Raw genomic sequence first — 25821 nt, 5'->3', positions numbered from 1 at the left:
CCAAGGTCCCTTCCAACTTTTTTATTATTATTATTATTACTATAATTCCACTAAGTGAAGGTAGACTTATTCCCTATCATACCAACTGCTGCTCTATTTGGGAAATCAGCGGTATCTTGCTTGAGGTTTGCAAATATTTAGGAATCTGCTTTCAGTCTTTCATCCTTTGATAACGCCAAGACAAAAAAACAGCCATCTGTGTCCATAAGCTGGTTGGAGTATAATCAATAATTTGGAGCTAAGACTGTATTTCTCTGCAGTACTCAGAACTATTGATTCCATGTGTTTTTGTTCTATGCTGAGCAGACCTTTTTGGCTGGAGCCAAGTGAGGCTTTCTTAGTAGGCCATGGGAAAATTAGTCTTCTGAACTATGGGTTGAAACAAATTCAGTCTCTCCTCATGAACCAGTTTACTTCATCTTGGAAAAACAGACTTGTTCTTTTGCAGTCTTTCAGCTTAACCCCTCGTTAATGTTGGGAGAGGAGAAAAGGTGGAAAAAAATCCTGGCCATTGCTAATTGTTGGAAATGTGATGGCTTTGAATTAGGTTTGAGCAATTTGAGTAGTTTGGTTACGTATTTCCCCTTCCAGAGACCGATGATGCTTGTTACTTGTAATAATCTCCTCTGTTCATTTATCGCTTTAATTTATATCGTTTAATTTGTATTACATGTGTTCTCTTTTGGTGTTTGTTCGCTTCCATCTCCTCCCCTATATGTTTTGTTCCCCACTTTGCTTCTTAATGCATATTACATCTTTTTTTTTAATGTCCAGCATCCGTTTGAACATATCCAGTGAAGAAGAATCTAGTACAATATCTGGCTCTTGGTGCCACTGTCAAATTGCTGTTATAGTTGGATATTTTTTTCCTCCTAACAGTCATCCAAATTGCCTTCTTGGTTTGCCTTCTCTATTATTAAATACAGGACATGCTTTAAAAACAAATACTGCTTTGCTGTTCAACTTAATAGCACTTTCGCATTACAAACAGTTTATAAAATACGTCTTTGTGTAAGTGGTGGCCTTTTTCTTTAGTTACAGGGAAGGGACTGTTAGTAAGGGATCCGTGCATTAAGTATAAATATAATTATAAAGTTTTGAACAGTGTCTAGTAACTAGCATAACATTCTAGTGGTCATCCTCTCTTGACTAATTTAATTTATTGGTTATGAAATGTCAGTGATTATACCGACAGAAGTAGCTATACTTGCACATGTGTATCATAATTTCTACTTTTAAAGAGACATAACCCTCTTAAATCTTAAAACCTCCAGATGGAAGGGTTTGCCTGTAAATGATATTTGTCCTTCCATTTCAAAACACTCTTTCTGAATTCATGGCTGGAGGGTACTGTGTGGGGTGAACTCAGATCAAATCCCAGCCCTGTGATCCTATCTTGGTAAGGCTGTTTTCAAGTTAAAACGTTTTAGCAAACACACAGCTCCTGTTTCAAATTCCCTGCGTGCAAAGTGGGGTTTTGGAAAAGGATGGAAGTTTTATTAAGAGGCAGGTTACTGGGAAGAAGCACACACCTTTCAAAAAGTTGTAGAATCAAAAGTATGAATGCGTTAAATGTTAAAAGTAGAGTCATTTTCGATTGGGAAGTGAAAAATACTTATCAATGCATCTTTGTGACCACTGATTCAAGTCCTTATCTATATTTGAAGGGGGGTTGCAGTTAAACCCCTCCCTATGAACCGTGTTTCCCTGAAAATAAGACTGGGTCTCTTTTTTTTTTTGCCTCCAAAAGAGGCACCAGGTCATATAGGTCATATTTTGGGGAATGTCTTATTCACCTCTGGCACCGACAGCCCCACCCAGCAGGTCCACTTCTTCTGGGGCCAAAGGAGCAGTTTCATTCTGCAGTTACATTCCAGCCTGCATTTCATAGTCAGGCCTTTCCGGAAAGCCTATGTAGCTGAGTACCGAGCTATGTATTCAATCCATAGCTTGGTTCTCGGCTGCAGAGGCCTTACAGAACTGAGCTATGTATTGAATCCATAGCTCGGTTCTCGGCTGCAGAGGCCTTACAGAACTGAGCTATGTATTCAATCCATAGCTCGGTTCTCGGCTGCAGAGGCCTTACAGAACTGAGCTATGTATTCAATCCATAGCTCGGTTCTCGGCTGCAGAGGCCTTACAGAACTGAGCTATGTATTCAATCCATAGCTCGGTTCTCGGCTGCAGAGGCCTTACAGAACTGAGCTAAGTATTGAATCCATAGCTCGGTTCTCGGCTGCAGAGGCCTTACAGAACTGAGCTAAGTATTGAATCCATAGCTCGGTTCTCGGCTGCAGAGGCCTTACAGAACTGAGCTATGTATTGAATCCATAGCTCGGTTCTCGGCTGCAGAGGCCTTACAGAACTGAGCTATGTATTCAATCCATAGCTCGGTTCTCGGCTGCAGAGGCCTTACAGAACTGAGCTATGTATTCAATCCATAGCTCGGTTCTCGGCTGCAGAGGCCTTACAGAACTGAGCTATGTATTCAATCCATAGCTCGGTTCTCGGCTGCAGAGGCCTTACAGAACTGAGCTAAGTATTGAATCCATAGCTCGGTTCTCGGCTGCAGAGGCCTTACAGAACTGAGCTAAGTATTGAATCCATAGCTCGGTTCTCGGCTGCAGAGGCCTTACAGAACTGAGCTATGGATTGAATCCATAGCTCGGTTCTCGGCTGCAGAGGCCTTACAGAACTGAGCTATGGATTGAATCCATAGCTCGGTTCTCGGCTGCAGAGGCCTTACAGAACTGAGCTATGTTTTCAGTCCATAGCTCGGTTCTCGGCTGCAGAGGCCTTCTGGAAAGGCCTGTGACAGAAATGCAGGCCTGGCTGCAGAAGACGCTTCAGAAGAAGTGGGCCGGCAAGGAGAGGCCTGGCTGCCAGGGAAGTGGGTACGGGGCGTGCGGGGCAGCTGCACACCCCCACCCCTGCCCTAGCTTGATTTTTAGGTGTGTGCCTCGCCCCCAAATTAGGGCTTCTTTGCGGGGGGGGGGTAGGGTTTATATTAGGCCCACCCCCAAAAATCAAGCTAGGGCTTATTTTCGGGGTAGGCCTTACTTTCGGGGAAAACACGCTAGTAACTAATAAAAAATGGGTGTTATATGGAATGAGAGTACATATTTTCAGTTCGTTAGGAAGTTTTTTTTTACTGGGGTTTTGAGAGTAAAGTTAATTTTTTAAGTTTTACGTTGTTATTTTGTAATTGCCTTTTGCTTCCATAGAAGTCCCCTTGTTTTATTGATTAATCAGTTCTAGATAGTTACGCTGGATATTCTGATGTTTTCACCGGTTGTGGAAAGAGCCTTTCTCTATAAATACAGTAGCTTTTGGGGCTAGTTCTGCTGCTCTGTCAGTTCTGCTTGTATATACAGCCATGCATATGGTGACAGCTTCTCTTGTGTTTTTTTTTCCTTCGTGAATTCAGCTTTTATGTTCCTGAAGCCAAACTGAAGCTGATGTTAACTGCACTCGCCATTTGGCTAAAGTTAAATTAAAACACTTTCCTACGATTAACAAATCGAGAATTTGCTTTCTAGAGCTGCTGTTGGTGGTGTGGACATTGGCGATTAGCTAGCCTTTTACTTATAGCATGCATTTGAGGCTTTTTATTTCTCAGTAGGCTGATTTAAATGTCAAGTTCCTCTCAGCCTCCCCATACACACTGCTACTTCAAAAGGAAGGTGTCCGGCTTTCTTTAAAAATAACAGCAAGAAGGAGTAGCTCATTTCCTCCTTGGTTGTAATTTCATGTCTTCCCTCCTCCCACCCCCACTCTCTCAGTGGATCCTTTTTACGTTGACTCATTTTCACAACTCTTCCTCCCCTTTTTTTATCGTTATCGTTGTGGGGAATGTTACATACTCAACCATAGTTGTAATTTGGAGTCCTCTGTTCCTCTTTTAAAATATAGAAGAGCCTGAAGCTACTGTGGTTTTAAGTCAAAAGAAGGTGGCTGTACGTTTTCCCGGAGATAAAATAGGTAAATTTTGCTGCCACTTTTTTTTTTTTGTTGGTTGGTTGGTTGGTTGGTTTAGTACCCTCCTCTGAAAAGTACTGCTGCTTTTTCAAGCAGATGCTCTTAGTCTGTGTTTAATCTCTTCACCTTTGAAACAGACTCCTTTTTTTTTAAAAAAAAAGAGATTTGTTATTTGTTAACCATATAACCTTTATTCTTGTAGAGCTGATGGAGTTCGCAGAAGATTCATCCAGTGTTCCAGAAAGCAATAAGAAATCTACCAACTCACAAGGCGATAAATCTAAAGAAAATACACGGAAAATATTTAGTGGACCAAAGAGGGTAAGTTAGGAACGTTAAAATCAACTTCATAAATTAGTTGCCTTTTCTAACGTAGTTTTCAGACATAGCTGAATCTTTTTAAGCATTGTGGACCCAGATTGTTGGGGGCAATAAGCTGACTTTGTAATAATGCCGCTTGGGGTGTGTGTGAAAGCCCTAATAAGCAGGCATATACATAGAATGAAGGCTACTGCTAAGCTTGTAAGCCGCCCTGAGTCTTCGGAGAAGGGCGGGATATAAATGGAATTAAAATTAAAAAAATAAATTGTATACGTATATGTCTAAAAAATACGCTAATAACCACGAAAAACTCTTACCTGCAGTTCATAGTGGGTCGCAAATGTCCTTACTTAAAAATGATAATTGGGACTAGAATTCTATCACTAAGCAGTGTGGTCATAAAGCATGGTCTTTTGGTGATCTGTGGTGCTTAGTGCCGATAGTCCTGGCAGTTCCCAGTTTCTGTTGTTAAGTGAGGACTTCACATGACTCTGACTTCTGACTTTGTTTGTGGGAAGCTGGCAAAGAAGGACACAAATCAGATCACATAACCGTGGGATGCTGTGATGGTGGCAACCTGGGCCGGTTCACATGACATGCTAGGTCAGGGGTGGGAAACCTTGGCTCTTTTATGACTTGTGGACTTCAACTCCCAGAATTCCTGAGCCGGCATGGCCGACTCAGGAATTCTGGGAGTTGAAGTCCACAAGTCATACAAGAGCCAAGGTTCCCCGCCCCTGTGCTAGGTGTTTGGAAGTTTTGTTTAATCTGTCCAATACTGTATAGTTTCTTAACAATTGGGAGAACTATAAAGCATATTTAATTAATACAGGGACTTGAATGCTAAATGATTGTGGCTCTCATATACTGTGTCACCGCTTATTACATAAGTTTAAAGGTATAATATATGTTAAAATTGTTTTCAACATTTACTCTTTCGGAATCATTTTGAAAAAAATCCCCCCTCTCTAATACCTTTTTCATTAAAATCTACAAGACCAATGACATATTCTCATAGTTTAAAGCAGTGAAATGGGATTTCAGTTTTGATGTTGGAGGATTATCTTTACAACTTAAAGTTAAAATGTAGAAAATATTTTAAGGGAATATTTCTTAGTATTCCCTTATTAAGAGGGAACATTTTGAGAAAAGAAACTGTTATAAAATCTCCTGTTAACTGGTACCTTTAACATGCGGTATTTCTGAAGAACGAACTGGGTTTCTTTCAGACATTAATGTTCTGTTTTAATTTTCAGTCACCAACAAAGGCTGTGTACAATGCTAGACATTGGAATCAGCCAGAATCTGAGGTTCTTCCAGCACCACAAGTGCTGAAAAATCCCAACGTTCCAGTGAGTATGGTATTTTTATACCGCCTTTCTTAAAAAAAATTCAAAGGTTAAGGTCACGCGCATTCACCAGTAGAAAGAAATACTCTGAACAACGGTTGCCAGTTCTCTAGTGGTTAAATTCTGGAACAGAATTTCTGACATCACAACACTCAATTTAAAAACGGTCAGACTTGTGCCATACGAAGAGAGGGATAATGGAATTCGGAAAGCACGTGGAGCAGAAAACGTGCTTTGATTCAGATTTGGAATGAAACAAACCCACTCAATATGTTCTCGATTGGCTGGATTGCATTGGAACAGAATTCTCAATAGAACAGCAGGGAAAGGTTAGCCCAAACCAAAGGAATAAGTGGGTGGTAATCCATGTTGGATACTACCCTCTGACTGAATTGCAGGAAATCTGGGAAAGGGCACGATTTTTTTTTTAAAAGTGAAGACAAAGTAATTCCTATAGGAAACAAAAAAAAAAAAGACTACTTCTCTGGTCAATTAGCATTTGTTACTCTTAAAAAAGTCCCTTCCCCCACAGAAAATGTAAAAGCCTTTTCAGGTTTTTTTTTAAGCATAACGTTTCTTGGTCTCTTAGAATAAAGAGAGTAACTAAACTCGTTCCTTCCAGTTATAACATGTATTTCAAGTATATCTCCTTTTTGAGACCAGTTTGTGCCAGTCCAAATCTGAAAGTCATAACTATGTGAAGCAAATCAATATACATCCCTTTTGTAATGCCTATCAGCCAGAAAAAAAATGCTGCTCAGCGCCCATCCGTCCAAGTAACTGATTTAAGCTATTCCTTATTTCTCTCGCAGTTTCAAATAGAATATTTTGCTGCCACTTTTTAAAGAATTTTTCCATAGTGTAAGATATTTATGACCTATGATATCAAAAGCCAATCTACAACCCAACGGAGCTTAAATGTGTTTGTCCCAGAAATGAATCACCTTTTTATTATATATTGACCAAAACATTTTCTAAGGCCCTGTTAGAGATAAATAAAAACTTTCCAATGAAGCTGAGAATAGATAACGTTCTATTAAATTTTCATTCTATATACCGGTAAATATGGCCAAAGATGAGCCCGGTAATATTTTTGAAAATTCTGGTAAATAAAGCCAACAGCTTCAAAATGAAATCCTTGGTGGCCTCTTTTCCTATATAACATTCTTCAATAAATTGTCTAACCAAAGCAAATAATGTATAAGGTAAAGGTAAAGGTTCCCCTGCACATGCGTGTTAGTCATTTCCGACTCTAGGGGCCGGTGCTCATCTCTGTTTCAAAGCCGAAGAGCCAGCGCTTGTCCGAGGACGTCTCCGTGGTCATGTGGCCGGCATGACTAGATGCCAAAGGCGCACGGAACGCTGTTACCTTCCCACCGTAGTGGTCCCTATTTTTCTACTTGCATTTTTACGTGCTTTCGAACTGCTAGGTTGGCAGAAGCTGGGACGAGTAGCAGGCGCTCACTCTGTTACGCGGCACTCGGGATTCAACCCGCCAAACTGCCGACCTTCTGATCGACAAGCTCAGCGTCCTAACCCACTGAGCCACCGCGTCCCTAAATAATCTATACTCGGGATTAACACTGGAATATCTCTTAAAGCAGGATTTTCCAGCCTTGGCCATTTTAAGATGCTTGGACGTCAACTCTCAGAATTCCCCAGCTTAGCATAAAATTGCTAAGATTGGGAAGCCTTATCTCAAAAGCATAAATAAATTGTGGAATAATACTGGAATAAAACATTAATTTTACCCCACCAATTTAAGAGAAGCTGAAGGCCAAAAATAAGAATTTAAATTTATTTATTTATTTATTTATTGATGGGATTTATATCCCGCCCTATCTCCCGAAGGACTCAGGGCGGCTAACAACAAAACATATAATAAGTACAGAAATCAAGATAAAAATGAAATTGAGAACATCAGTGCAGTAAATTAAAATTAGAGAATTTAAAAAATGAATTAAAAATACTAAATATAAATTAATTAAAATGCCTGTTAGTCTAGGTCAGCCTGGTGGAACAGGCGTGTTTTGAGGCCGCGGCGAAAGGATTGGAGGTTTTGGGCCATCCGAAGCTCAGGGGGGAGCTGATTCCATAGGGCTGGCGCTCCCACAGAGAAGGCCCTCCCCCTGGGGGTCGCCAGCCGACATTGCCTAGCTGACGGTACCCTGAGGAGGCCTTCTCTGTGTGAGCGTACTGGACGATGGGAATTTGTTCCCGGCAGCAGATGGTCCTGCAAGTATCCCGGACCTAAGCCATGTAGGGCTTTAAAGGTAAGTACCAGCACCTTAAATCTCAAATGCCAAAAGAGTATAATTTCTTTTTTTTTTTTTAAAGATTGCCAGTGCAAGTTTCCTAGAAAGTTTGGAACCATTAGGCTGGAACTTTCTTCTGAGTTGAGATATAGATTTGAGACATACCGTATATACTTGAGTATAAGCCGACTCGAGTATAAGCCGAGACCCCCAATTTCACCCCCCAAAACTGGAAAAAGTTATTGACTCGAGTATAAGCCGATCCGCCGTTCTGCAAGCCTGAATACACAGGAATACCCTGTGTGGCCGCGGCTCGTCGGCAGGTCTCCGTTCCTCCTGCCGACCTTTGGGGAGGTTTGGGCGCCTCCCCAAACCTCCCCAAACGTCGGCAGGTCTCCGTTCCTCCTGCCGACCTTTGGGGAGGTTTGGGCGCCTCCCCAAACCTCCCCAAACCTCGGCAGGTCTCCGTTCCTCCTGCCGACCTTTGGGGAGGTTTGGGCGCCTCCCCAAACCTCCCCAAACCTCGGCAAGTCTCCGTTCCTCCTGCCGACCTTTGGGGAGGTTTGGGCGCCTCCCCAAACCTCGGCAGGTCTCCGTTCCTCCGCGCAGACCTGCCGACCTTTGGGGAGGTTTGGGCGCCTCCCCAAACGTCCCCAAACCTCGGCAGGTCTCCGTTCCTGTTTGGGGAGGTTTGGGCGCCTCCCCAAACCTCCCCAAACCTCGGCAGGTCTCCGTTCCTCCGCGCAGACCTGCCGACCTTTGGGGAGGTTTGGGCGCCTCCCCAAACGTCCCCAAACCTCGGCAGGTCTCCGTTCCTGTTTGGGGAGGTTTGGGCGCCTCCCCAAACCTCCCCAAACCTCGGCAGGTCTCCGTTCCTCCTGCCGACCTTTGGGGAGGTTTGGGCGCCTCCCCAAACCTCCCCAAACCTCGGCAAGTCTCCGTTCCTCCTGCCGACCTTTGGGGAGGTTTGGGCGCCTCCCCAAACCTCGGCAGGTCTCCGTTCCTCCGCGCAGACCTGCCGACCTTTGGGGAGGTTTGGGCGCCTCCCCAAACGTCCCCAAACCTCGGCAGGTCTCCGTTCCTGTTTGGGGAGGTTTGGGCGCCTCCCCAAACCTCCCCAAACCTCGGCAGGTCTCCGTTCCTCCGCGCAGACCTGCCGACCTTTGGGGAGGTTTGGGCGCCTCCCCAAACGTCCCCAAACCTCGGCAGGTCTCCGTTCCTGTTTGGGGAGGTTTGGGCGCCTCCCCAAACCTCCCCAAACCTCGGCAGGTCTCCGTTCCTCCGCGCAGACCTGCCGACCTTTGGGGAGGTTTGGGCGCCTCCCCAAACGTCCCCAAACCTCGGCAGGTCTCCGTTCCTGTTTGGGGAGGTTTGGGCGCCTCCCCAAACCTCCCCAAACCTCGGCAGGTCTCCGTTCCTCCGCGCAGACCTGCCGACCTTTGGGGAGGTTTGGGCGCCTCCCCAAACGTCCCCAAACCTCGGCAGGTCTCCGTTCCTGTTTGGGGAGGTTTGGGCGCCTCCCCAAACCTCCCCAAACCTCGGCAGGTCTCCGTTCCTCCGCGCAGACCTGCCGACCTTTGGGGAGGTTTGGGCGCCTCCCCAAACGTCCCCAAACCTCGGCAGGTCTCCGTTCCTGTTTGGGGAGGTTTGGGCGCCTCCCCAAACCTCCCCAAACCTCGGCAGGTCTCCGTTCCTCCGCGCAGACCTGCCGACCTTTGGGGAGGTTTGGGCGCCTCCCCAAACGTCCCCAAACCTCGGCAGGTCTCCGTTCCTGTTTGGGGAGGTTTGGGCGCCTCCCCAAACCTCCCCAAACCTCGGCAGGTCTCCGTTCCTCCGCGCAGACCTGCCGACGTTTGGGGAGGTTTGGGGAGGCGCCCAAACCTCCCCAAAGGTCGGCAGGAAGAACGGAGACCTGCCGAGGTTTGGGGAGGTTTGGGGAGGCGCCCAAACCTCCCCAAAGGTCGGCAGGTCTGCGCGGAGGAACGGAGACCTGCCGAGGTTTGGGGACGTTTGGGGAGGCGCCCAAACCTCCCCAAACAGGAACGGAGACCTGCCGAGGTTTGGGGACGTTTGGGGAGGCGCCCAAACCTCCCCAAAGGTCGGCAGGTCTGCGCGGAGGAACGGAGACCTGCCGAGGTTTGGGGAGGTTTGGGGAGGCGCCCAAACCTCCCCAAACAGGAACGGAGACCTGCCGAGGTTTGGGGACGTTTGGGGAGGCGCCCAAACCTCCCCAAAGGTCGGCAGGTCTGCGCGGAGGAACGGAGACCTGCCGAGGTTTGGGGAGGTTTGGGGAGGCGCCCAAACCTCCCCAAACAGGAACGGAGACCTGCCGAGGTTTGGGGAGGTTTGGGGAGGCGCCCAAACCTCCCCAAAGGTCGGCAGGTCTGCGCGGAGGAACGGAGACCTGCCGAGGTTTGGGGACGTTTGGGGAGGCGCCCAAACCTCCCCAAACAGGAACGGAGACCTGCCGAGGTTTGGGGACGTTTGGGGAGGCGCCCAAACCTCCCCAAAGGTCGGCAGGTCTGCGCGGAGGAACGGAGACCTGCCGAGGTTTGGGGAGGTTTGGGGAGGCGCCCAAACCTCCCCAAACAGGAACGGAGACCTGCCGAGGTTTGGGGACGTTTGGGGAGGCGCCCAAACCTCCCCAAAGGTCGGCAGGTCTGCGCGGAGGAACGGAGACCTGCCGAGGTTTGGGGAGGTTTGGGGAGGCGCCCAAACCTCCCCAAACAGGAACGGAGACCTGCCGAGGTTTGGGGACGTTTGGGGAGGCGCCCAAACCTCCCCAAAGGTCGGCAGGTCTGCGCGGAGGAACGGAGACCTGCCGAGGTTTGGGGAGGTTTGGGGAGGCGCCCAAACCTCCCCAAACAGGAACGGAGACCTGCCGAGGTTTGGGGAGGTTTGGGGAGGCGCCCAAACCTCCCCAAACAGGAACGGAGACCTGCCGAGGTTTGGGGAGGCGCCCAAACCTCCCCAAAGGTCGGCAGGAGGAACGGAGACCTGCCGAGGTTTGGGGAGGCGCCCAAACCTCCCCAAAGGTCGGCAGGAGGAACGGAGACCTGGGGAGGTTTGGGGAGGCGCCCAAACCTCCCCAAAGGTCGGCAGGAGGAACGGAGACCTGCCGAGGTTTGGGGAGGCGCCCAAACCTCCCCAAAGGTCGGCAGGAGGAACGGAGACCTGCCGAGGTTTGGGGAGGCGCCCAAACCTCCCCAAAGGTCGGCAGGAGGAACGGAGACCTGCCGACGTTTGGGGAGGTTTGGGGAGGCGCCCAAACCTCCCCAAACGTCGGCAGGTCTGCGCGGAGGAACGGAGACCTGCCGAGGTTTGGGGAGGCGCCCAAACCTCCCCAAACGTCGGCAAGTCTCCGTTCCTCCGCGCCCTGCCTGCCTGCTTCTTTCCGCTGCGGAAAGAAGCAGGCAGGCAAGGCGCGGAGTTTGGGGAGGTGCGCGCGCACCTCCCCAAACCTCCCCAAACTTCGGCAGGTCTCGGACGGCGGTGGCTTGGGAGAGGTGCGGGCGATCCCGGAAGCACCAAAGCCTCGGCCGCGCACAAGTCCTCGGTAAGTTTTTTTTGTTGACTGGAGTATAAGCCGAAGTGGAATTTTTCAGCCCAAAAAGTGGGCTGAAAAATTCGGCTTATACTCAAGTATATACGGTAAATGACTTCTTACTTTAGAATAGAATAGAATAGAGCTGGAAGGGACCTTGGAGGTCTTCTAGTCCAGCCCCCTGCTCAAACAGGAGAACCTATACCATCCCAGACAAGTGACTGTCCTGTCTCTTCTTAAAAACCTCCAGTGATGGAGCGCCCATGATTTCTGAAGGCAACGTCTGTTCCACTGGTTAATTGTCCTCACTCAGGAAGTTTCTCCTTAATTCCAGGTTGCTTCTCTCCTTGATCAGTTTTCAACCATTGTTTCTTGTCCTGCCATCTGGTGATTTAGAGAATAGTTTGACCCCCTCTTCTTAGTGGCAGCCCCTCAAATACTGGAATGCTGCTATCATGTCTCCCCTATTTCTCCCCCGCAACTGTTCTTCTTATGTTTTAGTCTCCAGGCCTTTGATCATCTTAGTTGCTCTTCTCTGCATTTTTTCCAAGGTCTCAACATCTTTTTTGTAGCACGGTGACCAACATTTGGACGGGAAGAAATGTAATCTGTTTCAGTTGCTCGCTCAGAACCTTTCAGAATAAGCAGTTTAAAAGCATAACACTTATCTCCTTTGTGTTGCATTGGCACCTTTGAAGGGTCGGCCTTAACATCTTCTGAAGTCTTGCGGAAAAGAGAAACATTTTCCATCCTGTATTTGAACATCCATGTTTGCAATTTACAGGCCAGGTCTTCAAAAGAGGCAGTTCCTAAGGACGATGGGGTATTCAAAGCTCCAGCGCCACCTCCCAAAGTGATAAAAACTGTGACTCTACCAACTCAGCCCTATCAGGAGATAGTAACTGCCTTGAAATGTAGGAAAGAACACAAAGAAGTAAGTGGATCAACTCACATTCTGTTTTTCCAGAGTACACTTTTTTTTAAAAAAAAAGGTAAACATCTGAGCTGTATATGTTCCATAGAGAAGCTGAGAAATCTCTCTCAAATCTCTGACCACATGTTGTTTGCTTGTTTTGCAGCTATACACTGTCGTACAACATGTGAAACACTTCAATGATGTGGTAGAATTTGGAGAAAACCAAGAGTTCACGGATGATATTGAGTATTTATTAAGTGGACTGAAGAGCAATCAGCCCTTAAACACCCGTTGCCTTAGGTAAGATAATTTTTTCTTTGGAATAGCTTCTTCCTTAACCTCCATAGATGGTTGCATCGTGATACGGTGGCACCAGGAGGGGAGAACAGGAAGGAAGCTGTTTATTAATTGAAACTGGCGACTTTGAGACTACGAGATGTTTTCTGTTGGTGCTGTTGTGCAAAAGTCTTACTGATGCTACATCAAACATGCTTTAGTTAAGAGGCGTACATGACTCGACTCTTCGACAGAGTCAAGCCACCAGTTGGCACGGAGACCGAGAAGGGCAGCATCTGCCATCTTTCTGACCTACTTCGTACAGTAACACATCCCTTGTATTTCTGCTGTCTGGTGTAGCTTGAATTCATCAAATGCATCTCATGAACATTTATGCTTTTAATAAAAGTAGTCAGGAAATATTCCTTATTCTACTCTCCATCTGCAGTGCAGATAGGAGTACCAGGGTAATGGAAGCTTTTAATCCCTGCTGTTTTGAGTGTGCCACCCTGGGGGGGGGACCCTCCAGAGTTGTGAGTCAGCATCTTGTAAATGTCAAGAAAGGCCCCACTGTGTCTTTTTTTTCTTTTTCCCCGTCCCAAGCCATAGGGTCTCCCTAATTGGGCTGAAAGTCCGTAACAGTTATGTTATATAGATTGTCGCTCATCTCCTTTGCAAGTCACCAGCAGACACACGGTTTCCATCAGCAGCCACCTCATCCTCTGTCATCCCCTTCTTCTCTTGCCCTTAATCTTTCCCAGCATGAGGCTCCTCTCCAGTGAGTCCTTCCTTCTCATTAGATGGCCAAAGTATTCGAGTTTCAGCTTCAGGATCTGGCCTTCTAAAGAGCAGTCAGGGTTGATCTCCTCTAGGACTGACCGGTTTGATCGCCTTGCAGTCCAAGGGACTCGCAGGAGTCTTCTCCAGCACCATAGTTCAAAGGCTTCAATTCTTTGGCGCTCAGCCTTTCTTTTGGTCCAACTTTCACTGCCATACATTGCAACTGGGAAGACCATAGCCTTGACTATACACACTTTTGTTGACAGGGTGATGTCTCTGCTTTTTAGTGTGCTGTCTAGATTTGCCATGGCTTTTCTCCCCAGGAGCAAGCATCTTTTAATTTCTTGGCTACAGTCCCCATCTGCGGTGATCTTGGAGTCCAGGAAAATAAAATGGATGCTGGAGCAGAGAGAAAGACTCTTCTCTTTATTTGGTTTCCTCTCTGCTTTCTAGCTATCAGGAGCTACCTAATAGCAAGGTAACTTTATCCTCGCGATAAGCTGGAGTTTTATGAGTGACTTGACACAAAGCGATGCCTCTGAAAATCTCCCGGCGCTTCAGTCCGTTCAGTGAGTAGTAAGCCGATGCGGCTCAAGTGGACAAATCTTGCTAAACCCATCATGTGGTCGATTGCCGTTGGCTTAGCTGGGGATGGGTGAAGCTAGACCACTGGGGCTTGTTAAATCAACTGTGGTTAACGCAAGCACGATAGGCGAGTTCTTTTTAACTAGCCACGATGAGCCTGCAGTAATGCTATGTGTGATTGTCAGGATTTTCCCGCTGCTTTACAGCCCCTTATTTAATTGGCTCATTGAGCACACAGCCCCCTTTGGAGATTTTTCCCGATCTTGCTGATGTCTATTTGGGAGCCTCTTGGCTTTACTTGACATGGGGGGGGGGGAGAAGGACAGAAGAAAAAGGGGAAATGATGGACTGTAAGAATTGATGCTGAGCACAGGAGAATTAGCTAGGGAGGACGGCAGGCTGATGGCTTCCAAGCTTTGTTAAGCAAGCTGACTACAGTTTGGATGTTGTTCTGGGTAAACTAGAACTGTAATTCCCAGAAGTTGGTCCTTCTGAAGAACACGATAACTGAAAATGGCAAGTTGGAAGTTCCAACGTATTTTTTTTAGGACCGACGGGATATGTGACCCAAGAACAAAGCTATCTATTTGTGCTTGATGTCTCATGCCTGGTTCACTTCTAGCCTGCTAAAAGAGGGCAGCTGAATGTCTACAGCTAATCCTGGCCTTAGGAATGTGTGATAAGGATGGAGTTGGGTGGTAAGATTTGCAGTTCTCTCCACAGTGCTTCCTATAAGATGCGTTTGACCGAGGGTAGCATAGTCAAAATTATTGTTCTGTACCAGCCTGCTACCGGCCCTGCAGAAAAGGCAGGGACAACCCCTTTACAAACGGCAAGAGGCTGGAATTAAGCCTGCCAAATTTATTAACATAAAACAGAGCAAAACAAGACACGAACCATGAAACAGGAGCTAATCAAGCGGTTGCCTTCAGCAAACCAGCCCTCCCACGCATTCTCCTTTTATACAGTTCAGGGCGTGGCTTCTCTCTGCCTCCTTCCAAGGTGCCCCATTGCCTTCCTCTGTTTACTCCTGATTGCCTCCTGCGTCGGGCGTCCTTGAACAGGGCCAGCTGTGGGTCATCTTCATCCACGCTGTCAGGCTCACACAGCTGGGTCTGCGTGGTGACCAGGTGGGAGGGGCCTGGCTGAGGGCTTTGCGGAGCCTCGGCTATCCTCAGCAAGCTCTCCAACACCCCCCTCCTCCTCCTCTGAATCGTCCGACCCAACTGCCGAACCCACAGGCTGACCCTGAATCACAACAATTACTGGGAGAAGACGTCATTGATGGATCTTCCTTGTAGAAGTGCCGCAACGAGTTTTTTTTTCTTTTGCACCATCCTAGTGCAGTTGATGACTTTTTACACTTTATAGACCAATCGTAGAAGGAAAAAACTATGTGTGTTTCCCTTTGTTGCAATGTGTATTTTAGCGATAAAACATTTTAAAGAGCATTGGAATGTCAAATCCAAGATACTTTGAAACCGACTGAGAAAACCCAAAGGCTAAGCAATATGCACATTAGCATTTCATAATACTGAGTGATTTTGAACACTGTTTTAACAATATTTGGGGCATTTATTTTCTTGCTCCAAAGATGAACTCCAGCTAGCAGAATTCATGGTATGAGTGAAAAATGCTTTTCTTCCTGATGTTTAGCAGGAAAAAAAGCAAGCAGTTCTCGAAAATGAAATGACTTCATTTTTCTTGCTTGAAAGCGAGAATTGTACGTCTGTTTCTGATGGGTTTTCTGTCGGGGAAAAAAACACATTTATATGAAATATGAGATTTGTGAAGAAACATCTCATGTTTCATAAACGATTAGTGTATTTATTTAGTCATTTTACCTTCCTTAAATGACTGCATCAATTCTGAGTAATTTTAATTTCAATTTGTCATGCAGCTAATTTTACTGATTTTTTTTTTTGAAAGCACAGAACGCATACAATTTGACTTGGTATCGAAACTGTCAGTATGTAACCAGGCAGAATTAATCTGTTTTTATCTATAAACAAAGCTAAACATCACTGTCCTGATGGTGTCCTACGTTTCCCCTCCAAAGTTATTGAGAGCATGTTAAGGGACGCAGTGGCTCAGTGGGTTAGGACGCTGAGCTTGTCGATCAGAAGGTCGGCAGTTTGGCAGGTCGAATCCCGAGTGCCGCGTAACAGAGTGAGCGCCTGTTACTCGTCCCAGCTTCTGCCAACCTAGCAGTTCGAAAGCACGTAAAAATGCAAGTAGAAAAATAGGGACCACCACGGTGGGAAGGTAACAGCGTTGCGTGCGCCTTTGGCGTCTAGTCACACCGGCCACATGACCACGGAGACATCCTCGGACAAGCGCTGGCTCCTCGGCTTTGAAACGGAGATGAGCACCGTCCCCTAGAGTTGGAAACGACTAGCACGCATGTGCGGGGGAACCTTTACCTTAACTACGATTAAAGAGAAATGACCAAAAAAAAAGTTTACACAATGGTCCCGTTCGATTAAGCTAGCCATTTATTTATTAGGACCAAAATGTTACCATTGTGTGTGCAACCCTTCCAGTTTTCGATAATCCTTCCTAAGGATTCGTGTGTCTGGTTTCATAGCATTCTGTCTGATGAAAAGTCCTAGAGCAGTGGTGGTGAACCTCTGGCACGGGTGCCAGAGGTGTCACTCAGAGCCCTCTCTGTGGGCACCTGCACCGTGCCCCGCAGGTGGCAACTGTCCCTCTTCAACCAGCCGCCTGCTAATTCGCCAAGGTCCCACATGGCTGAATGCATCCCGGCACGGCTGGTTTCCCTCCCACACCCATCCCATCCCTCCTGACCTTGCATGCTCTCCTTTTCCCAGGCATGACCCACTGCATCACTTCCTCAGCTGTCGGCCGACCATCCATCTTGGAGGCGGCTTCTTTGAACTGCTGGCGACGGGCTGCGGAGCCCCAGATTGTGCCGGTTGAGGGGCCGGTAGGCTGTGGCTGCTGACGGACACCGTTGGCCCCCATGCGCTCACTGGCCTCTGTGTGCAGGGGCCGATGGTGTCAGGCAGCAGCCGCCCCGGCCCTTGCCTTGCCCCATGGCAATGGCACCCCCGCCCTGCCTTGCCTCACCCCACAGGATGAGTCTCCTGCCTACCGCCCCACCTGCCAGAGACCTCCTGGAGCTCCCCCAACCCTGCACACTCCCCCACAAGTGCCCCTCCCCACGAGCGACATTGAGGTGACCACACCCACCTTGGCCACACCCACCCAATCTTCCATGACCACCACAGCCACCCCCACCCAGTGGGCCACGCCCACCTGGCACCCAGCGATAGATAAGTGGGTTTTGGGTTGCAGTTTGGGCACTCGATCTCTAAAAGTTTTTCTTTTTGCCTAGATGGCTCTCTCTGATCGGGCATCTATCTGCTTTTCGATTGGCTCAATCCTCGTTAAATCTTGCTTTCTTCATTCATTTCAGTGTTATTAGTCTGGCGACCAAATGCGCCATGCCCAGTTTCCGAATGCATTTGAGAGCACATGGAATGGTTGCGATGGTCTTTAAAACACTGGATGACTCACAGCATCACCAGGTATGTCTGCCTCGTGTCATTCGCAGGAGTTCAAAACTGTGTTTTCGGCTGACTTACTGTTCTAAGGGAAAACGTTTTTTTGCATGCGTCAAAAGATTAGGAACCGCAAACGAAAAACACAGTTTTATTTTACTTTTTATCCATTTCTGCTGCTGATGTCACCACTCTTAAAATAATGGTGAAGATACCACCGGCGGGGTTTCCCGCGTTTTAACACACGATGTAAATAATAATGTCTTAAATTTATATGCTGCCCAACTCCTAACAACTCTGGACAGTTGAATTGTTTAAAACATTTCACACACACACACACACACACACACACACACACACACCCTGAAAGAAATACGCAGAGAAAACAAACCCAGATAGGAACAAAAAAAAAGAGAATAGGATCATCTATCACTCTTGTTAATGTGTCCTTCAGAATAAAGAGAGGATGGGGGCCTTTCGAATCTCTAAAAAGCTTTTTTTTTTTTTAGTAAAGCAGGAAATCAAAATATTTACTCCACAAGAAAAATGACAGACTTTGTCTTTTACCAAGGACAGCACAGTTGCGTTCCATAGTAACAGTTGGGAAGCTGTTTATATCATGCCTCCTTCTCTGTTGAACGAATCAGCCTGCCAGCGATATGGATGCACAAAGGATTGGGATTTTTTTTTTACAATTATCTCACAATCTTTGTACAGAAGATGTACACAAATAAATGCTATGGCTTCCTTGTTCCCTTCTGGAAGGAGGCTTCGTGGTATCCGAAGCAGAACATCCAGATTCAGTCGCAGTTTTTGTTCCATACGGGATCAACCTTGTGAACTCTAAAGCTTCTTCCTTCCATTATGTATTCAAGATGGGCAGTGATTAATATTTATATGTTATTTATAAGTAAGGGTGTAGGTCTATACCACGGGTCGGCAACCCGCGGCTCCGGAGCCGCATGCGGCTCTTTGAGCCGTCTCCTGCACCTCCCAGCCGCCCGGTGCGCGCGCACCTCTTTGAACAGGCAGTGGTGCGCGCGCACCTCTCCAAATGGAGAGTGGCACCGCCCGTTTGGAGAGGTGCGCGCGCACCTCCCCGCGAACGGGCAGAGGTGCCGCTCTTTGAGGAAGCTGTCGCGGCCCGTCTCCGAAGCTGCCGCTTTCGGCAGCTTTGCAGACGGGCCGCTACAGCTTCCTCAAAGAGCAGCGCCCCTGCCCATTCTGAGAGGTGCGCGCGCACCTCTCTGAACGACCGGAGGTGCGCGCGCACCTCCCCAAACCTTTGGAGAGGTGCGCGCGTACCTCCGCGCGAACGGGCAGGGGCGCCGCTCTTTGAGGAAGCTGTAGCGGCCCATCTGCAAAGCTGCTGAAAGCGGCAGCTTTGCAGACGGGCCGTCGCCGTCGGGCAACCGGGAACCGGTTCCATCTCACTTTTTTAAAAAAATGGCAACCGCGTGCATGGACACACGCATGCGGCTCCCACTTTTTTAATTTGTGATGGAACCGGTTCCCAGTGGCTCTTTTCCTTTTTTAGGTTGCCGACCCCTGGTCTATACGTATGTATGTGTATAGCGTGTCCATATGTATGTTATATGGGTGTACATTTTCGAGAGCTGCGACAGAATTTTTATTTTTAATGCGTGCCCCAGTGTGCCCTCAGTAAAAAAAAAATGACAATAAAGGTTATCTTACCTTAGTGGACACATGTGCACACACACATGCAAATATATGCATGAAATTGCCTCTGCTACAGTTGCTAAGCTTAAGGAGAAGTTGCTTATTTCAAGTGAATAGAGCTGTATTCTAAGTGAAAGGTATTTTAAGTGAAATAGAACTATTTAATAGTAACATTCCCTAAGAAAGGAAAAACCTAGGTTTCGTTTTGAGTTGTGAATTCATAACCCTGAATCATTGTTAAACCCAGTGCTTTTTTTGTAAAAAGAAAAAGGTGCCGGAACTCACGCATGTCATACAGCCCACCTTGCCTACCCTACAAGGTTCCATCCAAAAAAGGTGCCGGAACTCCGTTCTGAGCGTTCTATGAGAAAAAAAAGCCCTGGTTCAACCTTATATGGCTCTTCTAAAATGTCTTGAAATGAGAGGCCTAGCCTCACGTTCTCCCACTCAAAATGTTTACTCCTTTTTCCTGTTCTTTTCTCTTTTTTTCTTTTTTTCTCTTGCTGAAGAACTTATCGCTTTGTACAGCAGCTTTAATGTATATCTTGAGCAGAGACCGCTTAAACATGGATCTGGACAGAGCCAGCTTAGATTTAATGATCAGGCTTCTGGAGCTTGAGCAGGATTCCTCCTCCAGGTTGTTTAATGAAAAAGACATGAACAAAATCAAGGAAAAAATCCGAAGACTCTGTGAAACTGTTCATAATAAACACCTGGATCTTGAAAATATCACGGTGAGCACCGATTTTACCTTTTTTTTAATCGCATGAAAATACAGAGAAACAATTGTTGTTGTTAGTTGCGAAGTCGTGTCCTTCCCATTGCGACCCTATGGACAACGTTCCTCCAGGCCTTCCTGTCCTCTACCATCTTCTGGAGTCCATTTAGGCTCATGCCTACTGCTTCAGTGACTCCATCCAGCCACCTCATTCTCTGCCATCCCCTTCTTCTCTTGCCCTCAACTTTTCCCAGCATTAGGCTCTTCTCCAGTGAGTCCTTCCTTCTCATTATGTATGTTGTATATAGTATGTTTATTTGTGTGTTTCGTATGTATGTATCTACCCTATCTGCCTGTCCTTTCTGCCTATCATATCTATCTATCTATCTATCTATCTATCTATCTATCTATCTATCTATCTACCTACCTACCTACCTACCTACCTACCTACCTACCTATCTATCTAATCTACTCTGTCTCTGTCGAGCTACCCTATCTTATCTATCCTATCTACCTACCCTATCTGCTCTATCTACTATATCTATTCTCTATTCACTCTATCGATCTATCTATCCTACCTTATCTGCCCTATCTATCCACCTACCCTATATGCTCTATGTGCTCTATCTACCTACTCTATGTGCTCTGTCTATCCATCTATCTGCTCTATCTATCTTATCTGCTCTTGTCTATCCTATCTACCTATCTACCCTATGTATCTACTCTATCCTATCTACCTACCTACCTACCTACCTACCTACCTATCTAGCCTATCTACTCTATCTATCTGTCTCTGTCTATCTTGTTGTTGTTAGCTGCGAAGTCGTGTCCGACCCATCGCGACCCTATGGACAACGTTCCTCCAGGCCTTCCTGTCCTCTACCATCTTCTGGAGTCCATTTAGGCTCATGCCTACTGCTTCAGTGACTCCATCCAGCCACCTCATTTTCTGTCGTCCCCTTCTTCTCTTGCCCTCAATCTTTCCCAGCATGAGGCTCTTCTCCAGTGAGTCCTTCCTTCTCACTAGGTGGCCAAAGTATCTTGAGTTTCCGCTTCAGGATCTGGCCTTCTAAGAGCAGTCAGGGTGGATCTCCTCCAGGACTTGGCAACGTTGATAGCATACGGGGGAAATCTTGTCTTGAGACGCATACAGGTTTGTCAGTGGCTCTGTTTTGTGAGAGGGCTTCACCCTTTTTTGGCTGTGTTTATATTCAGATGTCACTTGCGCGTGTTTTCTAGACCGGTCATCTGGCAATGGAGACCCTCCTCTCTCTCACTTCAAAGCGGGCAGGCGACTGGTTTAAAGAAGAGCTACGACTTTTGGGCGGTCTTGACCACATTGTAGATAAAGGTATTTATTTTTGTCTTCAAAAGGTGCTGAAGTGCTGAGGTTTGGTAACGAATGTACAGCAATCCCTCGATAGTAAAAAAAAAACTTTGTGTCCTGAGGTATTTTTATTGGGGATAAGACCACAAAATATAAATAGAACTGCATGGTACCTGCTGTTACATATAACCATCGCTGCAAGACTGGTGTGGGCCCAATATTGGAAGAGGGATATTAGCCCACCCGACCAAATAATCATTCAGAAAATAATGAGCTGTGAGGAATCAGATCGGCTTACTATGATGTTAAGGGGACGAGGGGACACAGAGTATTATCTATCTTGGAGTCAATGGTACAATTGGATGTCAAAAAGAGTTGTTAATTGAATTTTATTACTTGTTATATGTAAGAATTTCTTCTCTCTCTGTGGCTATTTTCTTACATGTAATGGGACAATTTCATCTCCTCTTCGCAGTGTGATGTAGACTGCTATTGACTTAATGTTTGCTTGTTACACAATTAAAGAAAAAAAATAAATAAAAAAAACTTACTATAAAAAAAACCCCTTACAAAATGTCTTTCCGGCTTAACAATCACACTCGTCTTTTGTTTCTCAGTTAAAGAATGCGTGGATCATTTAAGCAGCGATGAGAATGAAGAGAAATTGGTGGCTTCCCTCTGGGGAGCAGAAAGATGTTTACGGGTCTTGGAAAGTGTAAGTATGAAATAATCCTTGAGAAAATGGATGTTGAAGCAGAATAAGGAGAAAGTGGTGTACCCGCTACCGTCTGATTGGTTGGCCTTTGCCTTTTTTTGCTTCACTGAGGCTTGGAGGAAAGAAACTTGGCTCTGCTTCCTGAAGTTGTCTTGAGTGACAGAGCTTTGGCTTCAGGGCTTTCTCGAGTGGGGAAAGCGGAAAGTTTTTGAGCGGGTCTGCTGAAAAATAGTAATGAGTAACATTGGCAAGGGACGCAGTGGCTCGGTGGGTTAGGACGCCGAGCTTGTCGATCAGAAGGTCAGCAGTTTGGCGGGTCGAATCCTTTTAACCGTGGGCTGTTAGGCTTTGGAATGGGATATAATCTCTGTGAACTTATGCAGAATTGACTTGGGAGGCGTAGTTGGTTCACATGGTGTGGTAGGATGGAGGGTTTGTTGTCACTGTGTGTTGGGAGGGAGCACGGGGGGGGAAGGCTCAGCTAATCTCAATGTACACATGTTGTACTTTGTCAATAAAGGTTTATTATTATTATTAGTGCCACGTAACAGAGTGAGCGCCTGTTACTCGTCCCAGCTTCTGCCCACCTAGCAGTTCGAAAGCACGTAAAAATGCAAGTAGAAAAATAGGGACCACTCCGGTGGGAAGGTAACAGCGTTCTGTGTGCCTTTGGCATCTAGTCATGCTGGCCACATGACCATGGAGACGTCCTCGGACGAGCGCTGGCTCTTCGGCTTTGAAACGGAGATGAGCCCCTAGAGTCGGAAACGACTAGCACGCATGTGCGGGGGAACCTTTACCTTTTACCTTTAACATTGACAAGAATGATTAACTTTTAGGAAACAGAACAAGATCAGATAAAAGGTGTATTTGGGACATCACAGTTGTGTTATAAAGTGGGATAAGGGAGATCTTGGTTACCCAGGGTCTGAAAATTGTGGATACCAAAGGTTAAATTGGAATATCGATGAGAAGTTTTAAAAATTACGTAAAAACTAATAACAGGATACGGATTGTTTATGAAGATTGAATGTAATGACCTGTATTTTATTGAGTTGATGTAATTAGAAATGTACTAGTTTGAACGCGAGATAGTAAACGTTAAAGGGAAAAAGAGAGGAAATATCTGTTGTGATTCAGGGTCAGCCTGTGGGTTCGGGAGTTGGGTCGGACGACTCAGAGGAGGAGGAGGGGGGTGTTGAAGAGCTTGCTGAGGGGATTGGACAGCTTGATGAGAGCCCCCAGCAAGGCCCCTCTCATCTGGTCACGACGCAGACCCAGCTGTGTGAGCCTGACAGCGTGGATGAAGATGACCCACAGCTGGCCCTGTTCAAGGACGCCCGACGCAGGAGGCAGTCTGTCAGGAGTAAACAGAGGGAGGCAATGGGGCACCTCGGAAGGAGGCAGAGAGAGGCCACGCCCTGAACTGTATTTAAAGGGAATGTGTGGGAGGGCTGGTTTGCTGAAGGCAACCGCTTGGATTGTTCCTGCTTCTTAGCTCGTGTTTTATGGTTGGTGTCTTGTCTTGCTCTTGTTTTATGTGAATAAATTTGGCAGGCTTTATTCCAGCCTCTTGCCGTTTGTAAAGGGGTCGTCCCTGCTTTTGCTGCAGGGCCGGTAGCAGGCTGGTACAGAACAATATCTGATGTTGTAACCTGAGTGTTGTACTAAAGATTTTGCTGTTGAACTATCGATTAACCCAGTCCCCGCGTTGCTTTTCAAATCCTCAAATGTAAAATTGGAAAGCTTCATAAAATATTGCAAAATGAAAAAATGAAGGATGGCAGCTTGAAATGATTCTGGTTCATGTCGTGTTTTGTAATTTGCTACTGGAAGGCTGGCCTGTTTTGGGATCCCCGCGCAGGCACAGACATAGTCAGCATCCCAGGAACAGCCTAAAAAACCCAGTCCATACTCTTCCACTTAAAGCAGCATTTCCTAACCTTCTTCGCTTGCAGCATTCTGGCTGCAAGTACACCCATCTTAAAGTTGGCACAGTTGGGAAGCACCGACTTAAAGCAGCGGCTGCCAACCTTTTGGGCACCAGGGACCGATTCCCGTGGAGAGCTTTTTCCCGCGGACCAGAGAGGGCATGGTCTCACATGCTGCCTGCATCCCACGGATGGGGCTTTGCTTCTTTGTGCGGCCCGGTTGTTCTGGCCTGCCAAACTATGGACTGGGGGTTGGGGACACCCTGACCTAAAGGACCTCTGTGTCCCCAAGAGGCAGACCTCATGTTTTTGCCTCCCTCGATACTGCCATGTTGTTTTTGTAATCCTAAATCTCCAGAACATTTTAAAAAAAAATCTTCACGATTTGTTATTGTGTAGTTCAAATGCTGAGAGCTTGGTCACTTCCTGTTTACAAGTTAGGCTGCTAAATTTTGCCCAAATGCAAGCATTGCTCATTTAAGAAGGACTTAAAAGAGTTAGTCTTTTGACTGTTTATTTCCCCCTCCCCCCCCCCCCAGGTAACAGTTCACAATCCAGAGAATCAGAGCTATTTAATAGCATATAAGGATTCACAGCTCATCGTCTCTTCAGCTAAGTAAGTTATAAATCATATTTATTTGAATGGTATAACTATTTAAAAGACTAATCAACATGGCTTCAGTGCATATTTAAAGTTGGAAAGTTTTAATGCCTTGAAACTTCTGTACTAGCTTCTCTCTGAATTTACAGAGAACAAGTGAAAATGGAGCTGAGTTTTTTGGTGATAGTGTGCTATTATATTTGTATTTATTACTGTAATTATTTCGATAATTTTTATAAGAATGTTTTGGACAAATGGGTTGACCTTACACAAACGTTTTTAATATTTTGAGAATCCTTTTATTTTTCTAGTAAATGAATCTCACCCTTTGATTCTGTGTATTGTAAAGTGGTGTGTAGGATATAATCAGAGCTATCAAGGAAGTGACAAAAGATAAGCCACCTCATTCATCTCATAAATGGTTCAGTGTAATTTATGAATTCTGATGAGAATAATTTGTGGGAAATAATTTACCTCTTTCTCCTGTGTATATTTATCTGCATTTCTCCTGTTTGCATCATAGATGCTTAGACTGATTCGTAAACCGATAAAATAGAATAATTGTAACTGTGGGTTGAACTGTGGGGTCCTCAGTGGTGTCTGAACTGGGTTGTTTTCTTGAAGACGTTTTATGACCCAAACTAGGTAACCTCATCAGTGCTATGCACTGAATCTCAGTTTCAGCAATGAAACATCTGCAAAAAAAAACAACAACGTTGATCCAGATTCCTAGTCTTCATGGTTAGAGAGAAAAGTTTAAGCTTGCTAGACCTGTTAAGTGGTGGTGTTCACTGTGCTGAACTTGCAGCAAGCACTGGGTGCATGAAGGAGCTAAGATTCCAGATTTTTTTTCCCTCTGTCTCACTTGCTTGTTCTGTAGATCAGTCCAGTATAATAGCTGTGCACATTTATATACATGCAAGACGTGTCTTTTTCAAAGTTAATGTTGGAAGCTGTGCTAACCATGTGGCTTCCAAGACTGTGTAGCCATCATAGCCGTGGCTCACCATATTAGGGCGACGTGATAAATCGACATTCAATTTCCAATCAGAATCTGTTGGTGGAAACATTTCTTTAAGGAAATGGGACGACGACGCAGGAAATAATTTGTGCCGTGCCTTCTCGACTTTTTAACCTTTCAGAGCATTACAGCACTGTGAGGAGCTAATCCAGAGATACAACCGAGCCGAAGACACCATCTGTCTTGTAGACAGTAAGCCACTGCCTCACCAGAATGTAACGAACCACGTGGGTAAGGCAGTAGAAGACTGTATGAGAGCCATCATTGGGGTCTTACTCAATTTGACAAACGATAATGGTA

The 25821-nt window shown here is 46.2% G+C and overlaps 1 protein-coding gene across 5 annotated transcripts in view; it reads left to right on the top strand.

Moving 5' to 3' along the window:
- The window catches only part of WAPL (WAPL cohesin release factor), a 57901-nt gene that overhangs the window by 14721 nt on the left and 17359 nt on the right, over nucleotides 1-25821 (top strand). For 4 of the 5 annotated variants that reach the window (XM_081329720.1, XM_081329718.1, XM_081329719.1 and 1 more), the window contains exons 4-14: nucleotides 3913-3981; nucleotides 4181-4299; nucleotides 5556-5651; nucleotides 12232-12381; nucleotides 12527-12663; nucleotides 17444-17555; nucleotides 19718-19942; nucleotides 21166-21277; nucleotides 21871-21968; nucleotides 24439-24515; nucleotides 25643-25818. In XM_081329720.1, coding sequence (XP_081185846.1) covers nucleotides 3913-3981; nucleotides 4181-4299; nucleotides 5556-5651; nucleotides 12232-12381; nucleotides 12527-12663; nucleotides 17444-17555; nucleotides 19718-19942; nucleotides 21166-21277; nucleotides 21871-21968; nucleotides 24439-24515; nucleotides 25643-25818 — 1371 coding nt within the window. The remainder of the gene's footprint in view (nucleotides 1-3912; nucleotides 3982-4180; nucleotides 4300-5555; nucleotides 5652-12231; nucleotides 12382-12526; nucleotides 12664-17443; nucleotides 17556-19717; nucleotides 19943-21165; nucleotides 21278-21870; nucleotides 21969-24438; nucleotides 24516-25642; nucleotides 25819-25821) is intronic. The other variant, XM_081329721.1, reaches the window with a different exon arrangement.

Source organism: Vipera berus (genome assembly GCF_964194415.1).
Source record: "Vipera berus genome assembly, chromosome: 5".
Lineage (NCBI taxonomy): Eukaryota > Metazoa > Chordata > Lepidosauria > Squamata > Viperidae > Vipera > Vipera berus.
Note: the sequence above shows the minus strand (reverse complement) of the source record. Positions and strands in the feature narration are given on the sequence as shown.